We start from the raw sequence: 16,450 nt of genomic DNA on the forward strand, positions 1-16,450 counted from the left end.
AGATCGTCTATTTTTTTCGCTTAATGAAAAAGCATATTTTTAATGGCTCCGACGTGCAGAAATGTAAGATATTTTCTATACTTCGTAAAATGTGAATATGATTTTCAGCAATTTTTAAACCTAATTGGATAAGCTTTCGATTAAATGTAATTCCAATCTTGTATCATCCAATCAGAAGCCGTTTAGGATTCTATTCTGAGTACCACCTTGGGGTAAAAAACTTGCCGGTAAAATGTAAACAAATAATTGCGCTCTTGTAACCCTAAAGGCTATTAGGTATTCAATCTTTTAAACTGTGAGAAATCCAGTCTCCTTTTGAGGAGGAGATGGAATGCTCCCATCCAAAGTATAAACAGTAGTGGGTGATTTGTCAAGTCATCCAATTTTATTTTTGAACATAAGAATTACTTTCTAAGCTTAAATAAATTGCTCAAAAGAAAGGTACATATCTGTAATTACCTGCTTAAATAGTTTGTCTGTACTTCAAGAGAAACAATTGACCTAATTATTACAAGAATTGGCCTAATTACTAACTCTTCTTAAAGAAGTAGAATTGACCTGGTTGGTACAAACACAATATACATAACATAAAACATGAGATTATATTAAAGCTATGTCATTGTACAACAATATCTATAACATGCAGATCTGTAGTAGTTTACTCTCATTTATATAAAACTTCAAAGATAATATTTACAATAACATGTTAAAAAGTATATATAAATCCATTTTGTTTACTATTTTGAAAAAAAGTAGTAATAAATTAACACATTTATCAAACAAAATGTTTAGAAGGATAGAAAATATACGAAGGTATAAAGAATTTGAGAAAGATATAAAAAAAACAGAAAGTGATATTTTATTTCAAGTTAAAAGCTTAAAATACTTTGAAGTATCTACAGCCTCTTAGATTCATGCATCTTCATTCAAAGCGAATAGTTATATCTGTAGCACTTATATCAATCATTTGTTACACAATTCCAATACTAAAGCAATCAGATCAGTTAGACATTCTATTACTCAAGAGATCATTAGTAGAACATAGTCAGCCTCCATGCAGTCAACAGTGTAATGTATAGAGTTGTAGGTAGTTTTCTGAGAGAGATAATATTTCTTAACCTGACAGGGAGGGAAGATATTGAGACAAGGGAAATATAAACGGGAGAAGAATTGTGTTATTAAACTCTGCATTGGCTAAAATGTCATAATAAGTTCAAATATCTTGGCATCATATGCCATTTATCGTCATTCAGGTTAGCTTGAGCTCAACCTTTATATATCTAACCAAAACTTACCAACCAATAACCTACACACAATAACAATTCTTTTAACAGGTCATATTTGAATTTATTTATATGGAGCTATTACAAAAATTGTTGAGAATATAAAAATCAGCATCATTTATATTTAGAGATTAGTTTCACACCTAAATTTGCTTTATATTTCTTAATATAGTAAATTAAAATTATAATTGACCACTTGTAAAAAATCTATCGTAAAAAGCTTAAAGCACTCATCCCGACCAACTTATATCAGTGCTATTAATGTCAGTTGAAACCAGTTTGTTTAAAAACTCTGATTATCATATATACCCGTACAAAAATTGCTAACAAAAGCACATAAGTTTCACATGTGAAGCACACGAGATGCAAGTAAGAATTGTATGCAAATCAGGTTGCTCATATGTGCAGTTTGGTAGTTCATATGTGCCCACAAAAATCTAACATAATGCTCACATGTGCAATTCAAACCTCAGGTGAGCTTTTATCATCCATGTTAGTTTTATGTTAGTTTTGTACTTTGAAAAGTTTTTCCATTCTTCTAACCATTCAAAACTAACCTACATCATTGCTCATATGAGCTTTTTCAAAATGACATGCCCAGTCATGTACTTCCTGTAAATTCAAATTCATGAAAAGCATGCAATAAATGAAGGTAGATGGATATGGAAAATGTTAAGTCCTATATTGTGCTATTTGAAGAAAGGCATTGTTGAAATCTGATAAAACCAGTGTGGCTGTGGTTAATTATTTGTGAGTTATCATTTCTATTTCATTATTTTCATTTTTGTGTCAGATTTTGAAATATATTACAATTTTAAGTCCTTTATGGGAATATATATACAGGTTGCTTCAAAATAAGTACTACATGTATAAAGATTTTTCCTTTTAAACTTTTTGAAATACAGTACTTATTAATCAAAGAAATTCATTGTGTACTAAACTTGCAAGTCCCTCTATTAGTTTTATAATTTAATGTTATGTTTTAGTCATGATCATGATTATTGTTTAAATAAAAAAAATAAAAAATGATATGAAAATCATAATTAACTGACAATAATTAAAGAATAACTCTTTTAACATGATGTATCAATTATTTTATTTTCAACTGAATTATTTAAGATTTTCATTTAAATTTGAAAAATATTCCTTTTTTAACATGTTTAAAGCAGCCATTTTGTTTTTGTCAACTATAATATTTACGTGTGCAACATGTTAGCAACTGCTCATATGAGCAATCTAATAAAATGCACATGTGAAACAAAAGCTCATATGAGCAGTGAGGTTTTTAACATGCAAATTAGGTTAGTTTCATTTGTGCAATTTTTTTGCTCACAAAATGCTCACCTAATTTGCATGTTAAAAAACTCGTGTGCAATCATGTTAGTTTCTAATGTGAGCACCTTATGTGCAACTTATGTGCAACATGTTAGCACTTTTTGGTATTAAAGGGTACATAAAAGAGTTAGAAAATGATAAAAATAACTAGCCAGGAAGTAATAAAGAAAGAACTTAAGGTTTGTAAGTGGATCTTTGTGCATTATTACTGTCTGTCACAATCAAAGGTAAACTATCGTCATCTGCTTTTTACAAACATGTGGAATTAACAAAAGATATTGTTTTTGGTAAGAAAATCTAATGTCAAAGAAGATTAACATGCTAACAATATTTCCCGATACAATTTTCTTTGGCATGACAATACTTCAACAAAAATAGAAGCCATCAACTGAAGATAGCGTATTCTCCTTTAAGTATTGCACTTAAGCCTCCAACCTTGGTTACTACTTTAGTGAAGTCAATGATACACTATATAAAAATAAGGAGGTGTGGTATGATTGCCAATGAGACAACTATCAATCACAGAAAAAAATATGATAGATGTAAGCAACAAATCACTGTAAAACATTCAGCAATTTTCAATTTCATACATTACAGAAAATGATAAAAGGACCAGCTTGACAAAATGTGAAACAATTGAATACTGGAAACACTAAAACTGTAGATCGACACAAAGCACTAAAACAATCAAACATTAGATACAAAGAAGAGATCTTAGAGAACTCTGCAGTGACTGAAAGCTAGTTCAAAGTCAATTACAGCTAATAAATGAACAATATTTTCTGAAAACCTTTCATGAAAAAATAAATGGGGAATGTGTTCATGGGACACCATAGATGTCCCTGCTTGCAAATTACTTTATAAAGGGACATAACTCAAGAACAGCAAAAGTTACACTACCCAAATTCGGCAACGTTTCCATTTGTAAAGGCGCATTACTCTAGAACGGTAAAAGTGACGCTACCATAATTCATCCTTGATCTATGGTAATAAGCATTGTATTTACTATGTTTGAGACAAACTAAAGTTAAAGAATGGAAACCAATAAGGAGATGATGTATGATTACCAATGAGACAACTTTCCACCAGTTCACATGAATATATAGAGTTATTTCAAGGATCAATACAAACATTTACATGGATCATATCTAAATTTACTAGCTCTATAAACAACATCACTGTAAAAATGAGGAAGTGATATTCCTCTGAATTAGGGCTTCTACATATAAAACTTCAAAAGTAAATCTAATTGATCAAAGAATGTATGGCCAAAAAGAACATAGAGGCTGTCAATAAGGAAATTACATTTTTGTTTTGTTGAAACAATTTGAAATCTTAAAACATTCAAATGCATAAACTTTATATTAATTAACTGTCTATATGTTATAATATGTATCTTAGATTCAATAACCATCTATGCATACCCTAGATCCAATAACTGTTTAATTATAGGTATCATGCAGATACAATTATTACCTTGGTGTTAAATTCTATTTGATCTATTGAAAATGATTGACTGATCAATTACAACATCTCCTTATCATTACATAGTGTAGGGATAGAAATAGAAATCGTGTATCCAAATTAAATAAACAAGCACAAAGTCTTGGTATCTTAAATTTAATTGCATTCTATAAAAGTTGAACGTGTTCCAAATATTCTAAAAGTTTAACAAAATAAAAATTACTTTGTAGACGTTTGTCCCTTGCCTTTTTAAAGAATGTTTGCAAGTTTTTTGTTGAAGAGTAAGAGATTATGAATTGAAAAACCGAGATGCCAAATCCCTTTGTTTTGTTGCAGTTGGTCCCCTCTCTGGCAACACAATAAACAAATTACATCACTCAATCACTTCACTGTCTTCAGTAATAGAAGTTTCCCACAAAAGAAAGTCTGTCCCTAATAATGGTCACATGAATTTGAAATATTTAGACAGCCAATAAAAGAGTGACCAGGAGAATTTGAAAGTGGTGTTTAAAACCTGAGCCAATATTTTAATAAGTGACTATGTGCACGCAATTGCTTGTTCAGATGTATAACAACTCTATAGATGCCTGATCAAAATTAAAGCAGGAAAATTAGTTCTCACAATATGGATGGAACAATGCAAGGGATGGAATTTGAACATTTTGTACACTTTACAAATAATTTTGTTTCTACATCTAAATATTCCACATGGCCACAGACCACAATTAATTCCTCTATCAGTTCTTTATAACCTTTTACATCATTAAAAAAATTGCACCATGCACTTTTATCCAATTTTTTGTGTGTGTAATGTATTGTCCTAGTCCAAATATATATCCAAAATTCAGAAAGATTGAAGCAATCACTTTTACAAATTTAGCCAATACACATCCATACCCCTATTGACAAGTCAAGAGATGTTCCGAAAACTGTAAATATCACCTTTTTGCACTTGACCTAATCACTCATTCCATATCAAAATCAGTTAAAATACAACCTCCAAAAATTTATTTGACCTCTCTTCTTTCATTTCCACCCAAAAAGATTTAAGGAATGAGTGAGGAAAGGAAAGAAAAAAAATTAAGGAAAAATACACTCTAATTAAAAGGAACTATATTCGTGGACAACGAAAAGCGGGGTCATTAATTGTGGTCTTGGGCCACATGTATAATTAATATTTTACAATTGTTTAAAGATTATCACTTCTTCTAAATGTTAAATTCCAAAGGTATCATTAATAAAAAATTTTAAGTTGCTATACTGTTCTTAATTTCATCTAAATGTTTAATTCTACTGGTATCATCAATATTCTTTGTTATACATTTTAGTCAAATCACTCAGAAAACACAATCTGCATTGCCTTAAAACTATTTTAGTACAATGTTATAAAGACCTTTTACCTCCAATAAAACAGCATTACGTCTTGGTTGGAAAAACTTTGTTCAAAACAATATGTAAAAACAAATATAATGCGCTAGAAGTTATACATTTATGATGATTGTAATAGATACAATAGGCTTTTTAAGTGTCCCTTTTTTCAAACATGTGTCACAATTGACAGCTTATTCTATTTATCCAGATACTTTAACTTGACTTAAACTGTGACTATAGGAATACATGGGTAAACATCATTGAGACAGCAACACAGAGACATAACCAACAACGACATTTAGAGGTCAAGAGTCAGACACATCTTATTCTATATTTAGTTAGCTACTTGACCTTGACTAAAACCATTAATAAAATGAGACAGCAACCCCAATGACAAAAAACAACTAAAAGACATGTAGTTTCAATTCTATATTCACCAAACTATAACAGAGATGAAGTATATACATATGAAAAACTAGATCCAACCCAACAAAATCAGAGCTTATTGTTTTTTTGTTTCATCAACAGCTAGAACACAAACATCAAACTTTTACTACATGTGTTTTCTCTAAATTTGTATTTGTCTTAATAGTTATAAATGATATTGAAGAGTTCAAAGTAATAAGAGATGTAGTTGTAGAATGTAAGGCAAAGTTTCCAGCATGTTTTATTTACTATGCCTGTTTTAATATCATTTGAGAATGATTACCTTTATCTCAAGTTATGGCAGCCATTGTTTATACTTTAAATGAGATTACCTTTGTCTCCAGTTACGGCGACCACTATTTCTTTTATTTCGTTTCGTTTTCTCCTTCAGACTTTCCTGGAATCTCTTCATTTTGACCCACTTCCTACCAGCAATGTCATATGTACACCATGTAGATATTATTATAGACAACATTACTATCCAGTTAATAACAATTATAGCTGAAAAGTAAGAAAAATTGATTAGGATATACTATAACAGTATATCATATAGCTATGATACTGTTGTCAGGTCATTAAAGATGGCATATTTTGGTATTAATATTGATTCATGCATAAGGTCTTTGCATCAGAAATAAACACATTCATTCTAAATCCAGTTGCTAACATGATACAGGTTATGTTCTTCTCATATATTTTGTTACGATATGATACAAAACCCCTAATGGGAGTGATTGTGCTGGATTTTCATATGATGTAGACATAATCTTTCAATTAGTTTAATTTGGGTCTGGAGCTGGCATGTCAGTAACTGCTAGTAGTCCTTTGTTTATTTATATATCATTGTCATTTTGCTTAGTTTCTATTTTACCTATTCTGACACCAGACTCAGACTTCTTTTATTATGTGATTATTGCTGTGTGCTTACTTGTTTTTTCTACATTGGCTTGAGGTAAAGGGGTAAAGTTGTGCCTGTCCCAATTCAGAAGCCTCTGGCCTGTGTTAGTCTTGTATAGTTTTTAATTTTAGTTCATTAATATTTTGGAGTTTATTATGTTGTTTAGGGACCAGCTGAAGGTCTGGGTGCTATATTTTCTCGCTGTTTTGATAACCCATTACTGGCTTTCAGCTGTTTTCTGCTCTTTGGTCAGGTTACTGTCTCTGATACATTCCTCATTTTCAATCTCAATTTTATTTTGAAATGTACATACAAAATTTTGAAGTGAAGATCTTGACATAAATAATCACTAATGCTATATATGATAGTTTGTCTCATAAGTCAGTATTTATGGCTGGATATTGATTGTTTTATGTGTAAATATCATAATTGTTGTATATGTTTTATGGCAATCAATATGTGACACTTTAATAAACAAATTTATATATATTATATATGTAAATATCAAAACTTTGTTTAGTTTCATAAGAATTATTCATAAGTTTAAAAACATAGGATACTTAGTATGATTAACAAGTGTATGATCTTACCTGGAGCTTTACATAGAGTGAACAAACCTCTTTTAATAAAGTGATTTATGACACATTAAATAATTACCTAAAGCAGCTTTCTTAGGAGACTCTGATTTACAGCTCTGGTAATGTTTGACTAGCCATAAAATACCAACTATCTGCCAGGAAAACTCAAACAGAAGAACAACTGAAAAGGTCAATAAATAACATGTATAAAACATATAGGACCACAAGCTAAACATACATAATACATTTACAAAGATATATTTTTTCAAGTCCATGAGAACTTTGCTGGAATCAAAATTACTGTTATGAGAAATATCTGTTTTTTATTCCATCTGTTTACATTCAGGATTTAGTTTACCCTCTAGGACTGATACTGGTGGATTAAGTATGATTCTTATTTCTTCTTCCCTTGTCTGTTCTGAATAATTTAAATTTCTGTCATTTTATTGTTTTTGAAATTAGATCAATACTTAATACAATTAGTACATAGATGTGAATTTTTAGCCAAAGTAGAAATTTTTGCAGCCTGCATCTCCTGTGTATTGAACTTTGACTCTAATGGGTTCAAATGATATTTGTTTGTCATGCCTTTATTCTTAAAATCTTGTTTTAGAATTTTTTATTTTTCACCAACATATCTTAATTCATCCACAGAATTTTTCATAAAACTTAGTTTTTTCCACACAAAGACCAGTGCATAGGATTATTTCATTAATAATAATTTCATGATTAAGTATCCTTCTTTATCCTAATTAAGACAAATGAAGAACTCTACAAAACACAAATAATTGTTTTACTGTCCGTCATACAGATCTCCTTTACAGTGAATTCCAAATCAATTACAGAACACAGAGATTGTAAACACCAATACTAATATGTGTAAAAACATTCAATTTATCCTGGAAAATCAATTACTGAATGGAGAACATTGAACATCATGCCAACTTTAAATGACATTTCAGTTTCAATTCTGTAGATCAAGTGTAAATGAGGACAGAAACCACATTAAAACTTTCATGTTTTGCCAATAACTCAGTATAGAAGTTTTGTCTGCAAGCTTTTCTTTTTTACATCATCTCCGAGTGAGTTAGGTTGTGTTTCCCTGAGGTAAAATAAAACTATTTAACTATAAGTATCAACTGAAGATCAGGTTTAAGTAATTGGAAGTGATCTTCAGCAAGGTTAGTAAGTTTAGTGTATAGCAAGATTCAAAGCAAAATTAAAGAATTGAACAGGAAAAGAGCACTTCAACCTTATTTTCAAGGGAAGATTGAAATGTTATTGATAATCGATGAAGAACTTAGGTGGGACAGTTGTCCTACAACCTTTAACAGACATAGAGATAATCGATGAAGAACTTAGGTGGGACAGTTGTCCTACAACCTTTAACAGACATAGAGACATCAGAATTTCTAATCAATTTCCCCTACCTCCACTTCCCAATGGGATCAGAAACTCATATCTAAAGTATCAATTGTTGCAGCCTTTATAAAAAAGTATTTTTTCATTTTTTTATATAAATAAGGCCGTTAGTTTTCTTGTTTGAATTGTTTTACATTGTTATTTCATAGCTGACTATGCGGTATGGGCTATGCTCATTGTTGAATGTCGTACGGTGACCAATAGTTGTTAATTTCTGTGTCATTTTGGTCTCTTGTGGATAGTTGTCTCATTGGCAATCATACCACATCTTTTTTATATTTATAAAAATACTATCTCAAAATTTGTCATTTTTCCTCAAATTATTGTGTTACACAAAAAATATTTTTACAAACAGTCATAAACAAACATATGCCATCGCAAAACCTCTTGTTGATATCCCCTCAAAGTTGTGTTGGGGATAACGACTAAATACATAATCAAATCAAAGAGCCGATAGCTCTGAAGTGGAAGAAGGTGAATAAAAGGTAACTTGAAATAACATAAAAGCAGCCCCACTTACCCAAGCTGCTTTGTTCCATTATCGTTAAAATGTATTTTTTTTCTTCAAACAAGAAAAGGTCATAAGTACATGGATTTCCCATCCGTACAATCATTTTCTATGTTCAGTTGACTATGAAAATTAGGTAAAATCTTTAATTTGGCAGTAATTAAGAAGATCATATCAAGAGGAACACATGTGTACTAAGTTTCAAGTTGATTGGATTTCAACTTCATCAAAAACTACCTCGACCATAAACTTTATAACCAGAAGCAGGACGGACAGACAGACTAGAAAACATATTGCCCATAAATGGAGCATAAAAATAGTAAGACTTGTTACATACCTGCCAACTTTTGAAAGTTCCCATATGGGTTTTTACTGCACAACAATTTTAAAGGTTACAATTTTTATCGACGTATTTTGTAAGATCTGGATTGTCTAGAAAAAGTGTCATATTTGTATGATGAACTTACATGCCTTTTCCTTAAGTCTGTTTGCATGATTCTAGTTATATATTAAATCGGTAGAAAAAATATACATGAAGCTAGCAGACCAGGGTTTATTTTCCAGATTAAGAATATTAGATGCTTGTTGAAATTTCCAATTTTGAATTATGCACAAAGATGGACCTTTAACAGGTTGGGAACAACACTCCAAATGAGGGTAACCTAACTGGAAGATCATCACAACCCACTGTAAAAAATGAACACAAAATAGAATTGTTCAATAAAATGCTGAAAATAGGCTTTAAAGTATTAAAATGCATTGCAAAAAACAAATATTTCATTAAATAAATTTAAGTAGAATATTCCTATGATATTCCTCTTCATATTGGATACAAATTTTATTGAGTCTACTGCAGACACTTTGTAGTCAAAGTGTTTCAACTGAGGTACTACACAGGCGTCAAAAGGCGTCATTATGGAGTAAAGGGGTGGCGTCAAAAAGCGTCATTATGGAGTAAAGGGGGTGGCGTCAAAAAGCGTCATTATGGAGGAAAGGGTTAAGTACTGAATGGTCAAAACATCATGTTTTTTTATCAACATAAATTTTGTCATAAATGTAACCAAATGATGTAGAAATTGTGTTTTTTCTTCAAATTTCCATCAAATTGTAATGTTTATAGTTCCATTATTGCCTCTCTATTTGAATAAAATAAAATAATAAGAAGAATCTGTTTCTTGTTTTGTTTTGTTTTGTTTTTGACAAATGATTGTTCACTGCTAGCAAATGAATCATTATATTTATATATCTTATCTGTATATATTTTTGTTCATGTCTTCATCTCCTTACCATTTGTAAATGTATAGACAAATAAGAAAGAAGTAAGCTCCACATGTATATTTGCAACATCCTAAATTAATTAATAAACATTCTGTTGTAAACAAAATTATGATATAAACTTCAATTTAATCCTTGAAAGGAGGTCTAGATTGCTAAAATAATTTTTAAATTTAAATTTTTTATTTGTCCAAAATCATTTAAATTCATTTAATCAACATCCTTTTATGATTATTTGATTAAAATATTAATCATTCATAGTCTTTTTACAATTTACATTTTTAAAAGCAAAATAACTCAAAACAGGATAAAACAAAGGGAAGTAACAAAAAAGTATTTCAATATTCCCAATACACATCGTTTTGATAACACAACGGCAGTTAGCCGGAGGTAAACATCGTTGATTACCAGTATGTTTGACACCCAAGCTGTCAAGTGAAGCCATATAATTATACATCTTCTTTGATGTTCAGGTAAAATTTAACACAGGTGTCAATTACACCCGTACAGTAGTAAGAAATGATCAAATATGGCGTCTGAAAAATTTCATACACGGGAGTTTTTTCTCCTAAACGGGAGGTTCACATGTATGTTACGAAGGGCATCTAATTCACATGACAAAGGAAAACCATGAATAAAGACAACACTTTATATATCCTTTTTATTTATATAAAAACAAAATCTTCTTGTCTGCAGGATTGCAAATTCGTAACTTCAAGGGCGAACTTGTAAACAGGGCGAGTTGTCCCGATACCAAATTCACGCATGCGTAATACAAATATCTACAGTTAAAACATCCTGTTACAAGTAAACAAATAAAGTTCATGTGGATGAGATGAAATCTAATAATTTACATAAATAAAAGGGTCATATTTACGATAGTGATTGTTTTACAATCATAATTTACAAATTAAATGATTCAGATGCCTAATCATGTGTAAAAATCGGTGTCAGGAATCTAAGTTGTTTTGAAATTGTAATACACGAAATGAATGCGGCATACGGAGACTCAATGCCAATGGTCAGCCCCTTAAGTCTTCAGAAGACTTGACGTCTTCTTCCACTAATAAAACCAAAGATTTGTATTCCAATCAAATGTCAAGTCTGAAACATCATTCAAATAATCAAGATCTAATTTGGTTTTCCACAATGCTTCAATTTAAGTCCATAAACAGTAAAATGATAAACACTCAATAAAACTTGATTAAACCAACAGAGTCGTGTAATTAGTTTTAATTGATTATAGAGCTGCGTAATTGGTAGTAATTGATTAATGACCTAACTAGTGAGAACAGATGTCATTTTATTTCAAGGTCAATACATCACTTAAGACCATCAATCAATGATTTGATGCAATGGAATCTTAAACTTGTAGATATGAATTCTGTGTAATGTACTATCAATATTTAAAATATATTAAATACTGGGAACTATTTTATTTAAATAGAGTATTAATACTTAATACGTTTTGGAATGCTATTCAGTAGTTACTTGGGGGCAATTGCATGTCTAGGTTTTTAACCAATCAGCAATGGGGTTTCCCAGTCACTGCCTCATCTGCTTCTCGTTTACTAATTGTTTTTCAAGATCATACCAATTAACCAATGAGATTCATAGCTAATTTTGAATTAACCAATCAGCGCTTAATTAGTAGGGCCTTTGTTTTATGCACACAGACTCAACTATTCCTGAAGCAACGCTTGCTTGCAGCAGCCATTATTATTTTCTGGGAAAATATTTTCTTCCCACCCTCCAACTCCCTAAGGACAATTACATTTATTTGCTTAAAGATCTATATGCATGTATACGCATAATACATATGTTTATTGATAAGAAGCATCAAATTCACATATCTTTTTGTATTGTTTAATTTAGTAGAGTAGTATTTTTCAAAGAACTCACAGTTATTATGTACTTTTTGTTAGGAGTAACACAGTTTTTCAACTTGATTTTGCTTTCTTTGTAAATATGTTTATTGCTTTATTGATATGCAAAGAAAATATTAAACTGTGATTCTTTCTCCCAAACCTGTGTCTGTTTACTTTATTCCTTTATACGTGCTATAACCAGTTGGCCTTTCTTGGTCCCTTGACTGAACCCTGTTAAGTGTAAATCAGGTGCTTTCATCTGCACTGTAACTCTTCAGCATTCGGTCAGGTCACCAAAGATATAGCATACTGGTTATTGGTACAACTGACATATATACAACATAATAAGGGAGGATCTGGGTGGGACAGTGTTATGGATTAATTCATTTTTTAATGTAAATGATACTGAATAAAATATTCCTCTGCATGAAGACATTTTTTAAGTAAAAGACTAAAAGTATTACTAATAAATGAAGTACATTGTACATAGAGACTTCTTTTTTTCTCTCAAAAATTTGATTCACTGTAAGAAAAGTTTCTACTATTTGATTGAATTTCAAGGTTACAAGCCACATTATGTCAGTATAAAAGATTGAAGAAGCTGGGGTGGAGTACTCAGAGAGGACCATATGGACCTCTGACAGGAAAAAATGAAATCTTAGTTCAAAAAGATTAGAACAAATGTACTAGAGTAATATGCAACTGCCAAGGACACCATGCAAACTCATAACCCCAGTGCTTACTCCAAGACAATATATGTCAGATATATCAGAAAATAGAACAAAAGTGAAAATATCAAAACTCACTGATTCTAATAAATCACATTCCACATTTCAATTCTCCATTTTAATAAATTCATTTTCTATTGAACATTGTTGAAACAAAGAGATACAATTAACAAGTTTTAGCAACTGAAAAATTCTGCAAATTTTGCGGAGACATAGTACTTAGAAGATGAAGTGCACTTCCTTTTATATTGTCCCCTATACAAAAATCTTCAAGAGAAGTTTAGTATTTTCAATCTGATTAAAGATGATTGCAAATCCGTATTTCTTAATTAATCCAAATAATTTGGTTCATGCCAAACAAATATTGTATTTCTATTTCACTTTGTATCCATCTGTTGAGTTGAGTCTTTTTCAACTGATTTGTATAGTTTGTTCTTGTGTTGAACTGTCACATCACTGTCTCAGATTATGGAAGGGTTGGGATCCCACTATAATTCTGTATGTGCCTGTTTCAAGTCAGTTTCTTTTTCACTTGTTATAAATGTTTCATGTTTTATTTACATAAATTGTCATGTTGTTCATTTCATTCATGTGTTATAGGTGTTCTTTTAGGTAAAAGTTTTTAAAATGAATTTTATTGAGAAAATATATTATTTTAGAAAATATGAAATTATGAAATAATTGTTTGACAAATTTTTGATTTAATTACTCAGGTAAATTTTGTGAAACAATATGTCGTTTCTTAATAATTGCTCTGAGCAACACTTTGGTACCGTGTCAATTGTCATTAATTAATCTGAGCAATATTATGTTTTAATTAGGATTATAAATGTAATTAACTTGTATCTCTCTAATTGACATTATTCAATTTCACCTTTTGACATTGTAAACAATATTATTAATTCTCAAATTATCAAAATTATCAATGTCTGTCATTTTATGAGTAGTTTTCAGCATTCGCCTTAAATATCGTGGCCGAACAGTTATTCGTCAGTGTAGTCTCGTCGGTGTTATCCAGATAGGAGTGCTTCCAAAGCCAACCAGGCTCAGCTACTCAGGAAAAATGCTAACTCAAAAGACAGCTCAACACAACAGTAACTATTCAAGCCAGACAACATCAATTTGGAATATTACGAACATTTTGGACTTAACTTTAACTGTGAATTAGTGAATTTAGTGACTTTATTATTTGGAACATTTGGACTTTATTTGTTTGTAAATTGTTTTGACATCATTATTATTATTTGGACCTGTTACTATATAAATCTGTTACAACTTGCTGCTTGCTTTATAGTTTTTGCCTGCCATTGCTTAAGTCTTGCGAAAGACTGACCCACTGTGCCTTGGGCTGTGCATGTTCGATAATCCCCCTTAAACTCGACGTGCATTGGCTCTTGGTGACACATGTACACTGGGATGACACAATGTCATATTAATTATATGTACTTGATCCAATAAAATATTTGATTCAATTTGATTAAATTAGATTTCATAAAAAAAAAACATCAGCAAAATATATATTTCATTATAAATCTTTCTTTCAATTTTAGTTTCTCAATGACAATTCAAAAGAGTTCTGGTAAAATTAGACCATTCACCAACCTTTCTGGATTTGAAATTTGAAAGGGCACAAAAATGCAAGAATCATTATTAGGTCTAAAAGTGTCATTTTTCACACTTTTTTACTGTGGGTCCCCTCTAAAAGTTTCTGAAATAAATCATGGTGTTTATATGATGTTATCACTAACACAAAATACTTAATGGAGACCATGCTTTTATAAACAAAGTCAGTGGTCTTGTGACGGTCTTGATTGTGGGAAGGAGGAGGGTTCAAACCAATAGAATAAGTTTCATTTGTATACATTTTGTTTTGTGCCAGTTAATTATTGTATGCATTATTCCATGTTTCTTTACACACAGTCACTATAAACAACCAAAAATGGAGAGAAAAAAGAGAATCCAAGTGTTTCATGATCGTTAATATAACTGATGTATAACCAAATGTATAAGTACTCTTGTAATTGGAGTTTAATGTGAAATTTTCTCATAACTTTTTCTCACCACTTATAGGAATAAAACTTTTCCCTAGAATCTGTTCCTGTTTATTGGGTTTTCTAATTATTGCAACAGGAACTGTTACATTGAACAAATGCAAAGTATTTTCTGTGGAGTTCGTTCAGTGCAAAAAACTTGAAATTTCTCCTTGAAAAACCAGGAATTCAAAACTTGGGATCCCGCTAACATGTTTAACCCGGCCACATTATTTATGTATTTGCCTGTCCCAAGTCAGGAGCCTGGTTGTCTTTGTTTATGTGTTACATATTTGTTTTTCGTTCATTTTTTTATATAATTAAGGCCATTAGTTTTCTCGTTTGAATTGTTTTACGTTGTCTTATCGGGGCCTATTATAGCTGACTATGCGGTATGGGCTTTGCTCATTGTTAAAGCCGTACGGTGACCTATAGTTGTTAATGTCTGTGTCAGTTTGGTCTTTTGTGGATAGTTGTCTCATTGGCAATCATACCACATCTTCTTTTTTATAAACAAATACAGATTCTTGGGAAAAGTTTTGTATCCTATGTAGATATAAATTATTTATTTGTTAAAGACTTTCCAATTTCAACAGCAATCTTATTCTCAGAATTACCATTACCCTTAACATTGTCTAATCATTTATTTGTGAAAATTTATCAATGTATTTCATATTTAAATCACATTAATACAAAAGTTCTATCTTTTTTGCTAACAATTAAGAATTTGTTTGTTGTCATTTTTTAAAGGAGACATATATCTGTATAAAAACAGATGCTAAGACCAGCAGATGGATGTGTTCATTAATCTCTTTGATCTAGGAATGTATAATACTGTACAGATTTTTTCACAATGGAAACCATTTCCATACCAATAAAGATATACTAACCTAATTTAGTATAAAGAAGATACTGCATACAATCTCTAGGCTCGGCATGTAGAATGGTTCCTCTTAAACTGACCCAGAAAATAATTACTTCTATCACTATGGCAACAGATATCATAACAAGGTAACCAAGGAGATAGTTCTTTAGGTTAACAAGTCCAACAGAGCAGGTCTTTGCTGGCTCAAAATCTACAACTCCAAGTATAACAGCCAATACTATTTCCCTGGAAAATAATTTAAAAAAAGGTGTCAGACTACCATTAAAACCATTCATTTGAAAGTACATAAATGTATAATACATGTACAAACCAGGTGCTCCGCAGGGCGCAGCTTTATACGACCGCAGAGGTCGAACCCTGAACAGTTGGGGCAAGTAT

At 30.9% G+C, this 16,450-nt stretch overlaps 1 protein-coding gene across 2 annotated transcripts in view; it reads right to left on the minus strand.

The window, feature by feature from the left end:
• The window catches only part of LOC139493078 (diacylglycerol lipase-alpha-like), a 73,545-nt gene that overhangs the window by 47,710 nt on the left and 9,385 nt on the right, over positions 1-16,450 (minus strand). For both annotated transcript variants that reach the window (XM_071281223.1, XM_071281222.1), the window contains exons 2-4: positions 16,077-16,297; positions 7,435-7,536; positions 6,212-6,380 (exon numbers count right to left, since the gene is read on the minus strand). In XM_071281223.1, the coding sequence (XP_071137324.1) occupies positions 6,212-6,380; positions 7,435-7,536; positions 16,077-16,297 (492 nt within the window). The remainder of the gene's footprint in view (positions 1-6,211; positions 6,381-7,434; positions 7,537-16,076; positions 16,298-16,450) is intronic.

This window comes from Mytilus edulis, chromosome 10 (assembly GCF_963676685.1).
Source record: "Mytilus edulis chromosome 10, xbMytEdul2.2, whole genome shotgun sequence".
In the NCBI taxonomy this organism is placed as follows: domain Eukaryota; kingdom Metazoa; phylum Mollusca; class Bivalvia; order Mytilida; family Mytilidae; genus Mytilus; species Mytilus edulis.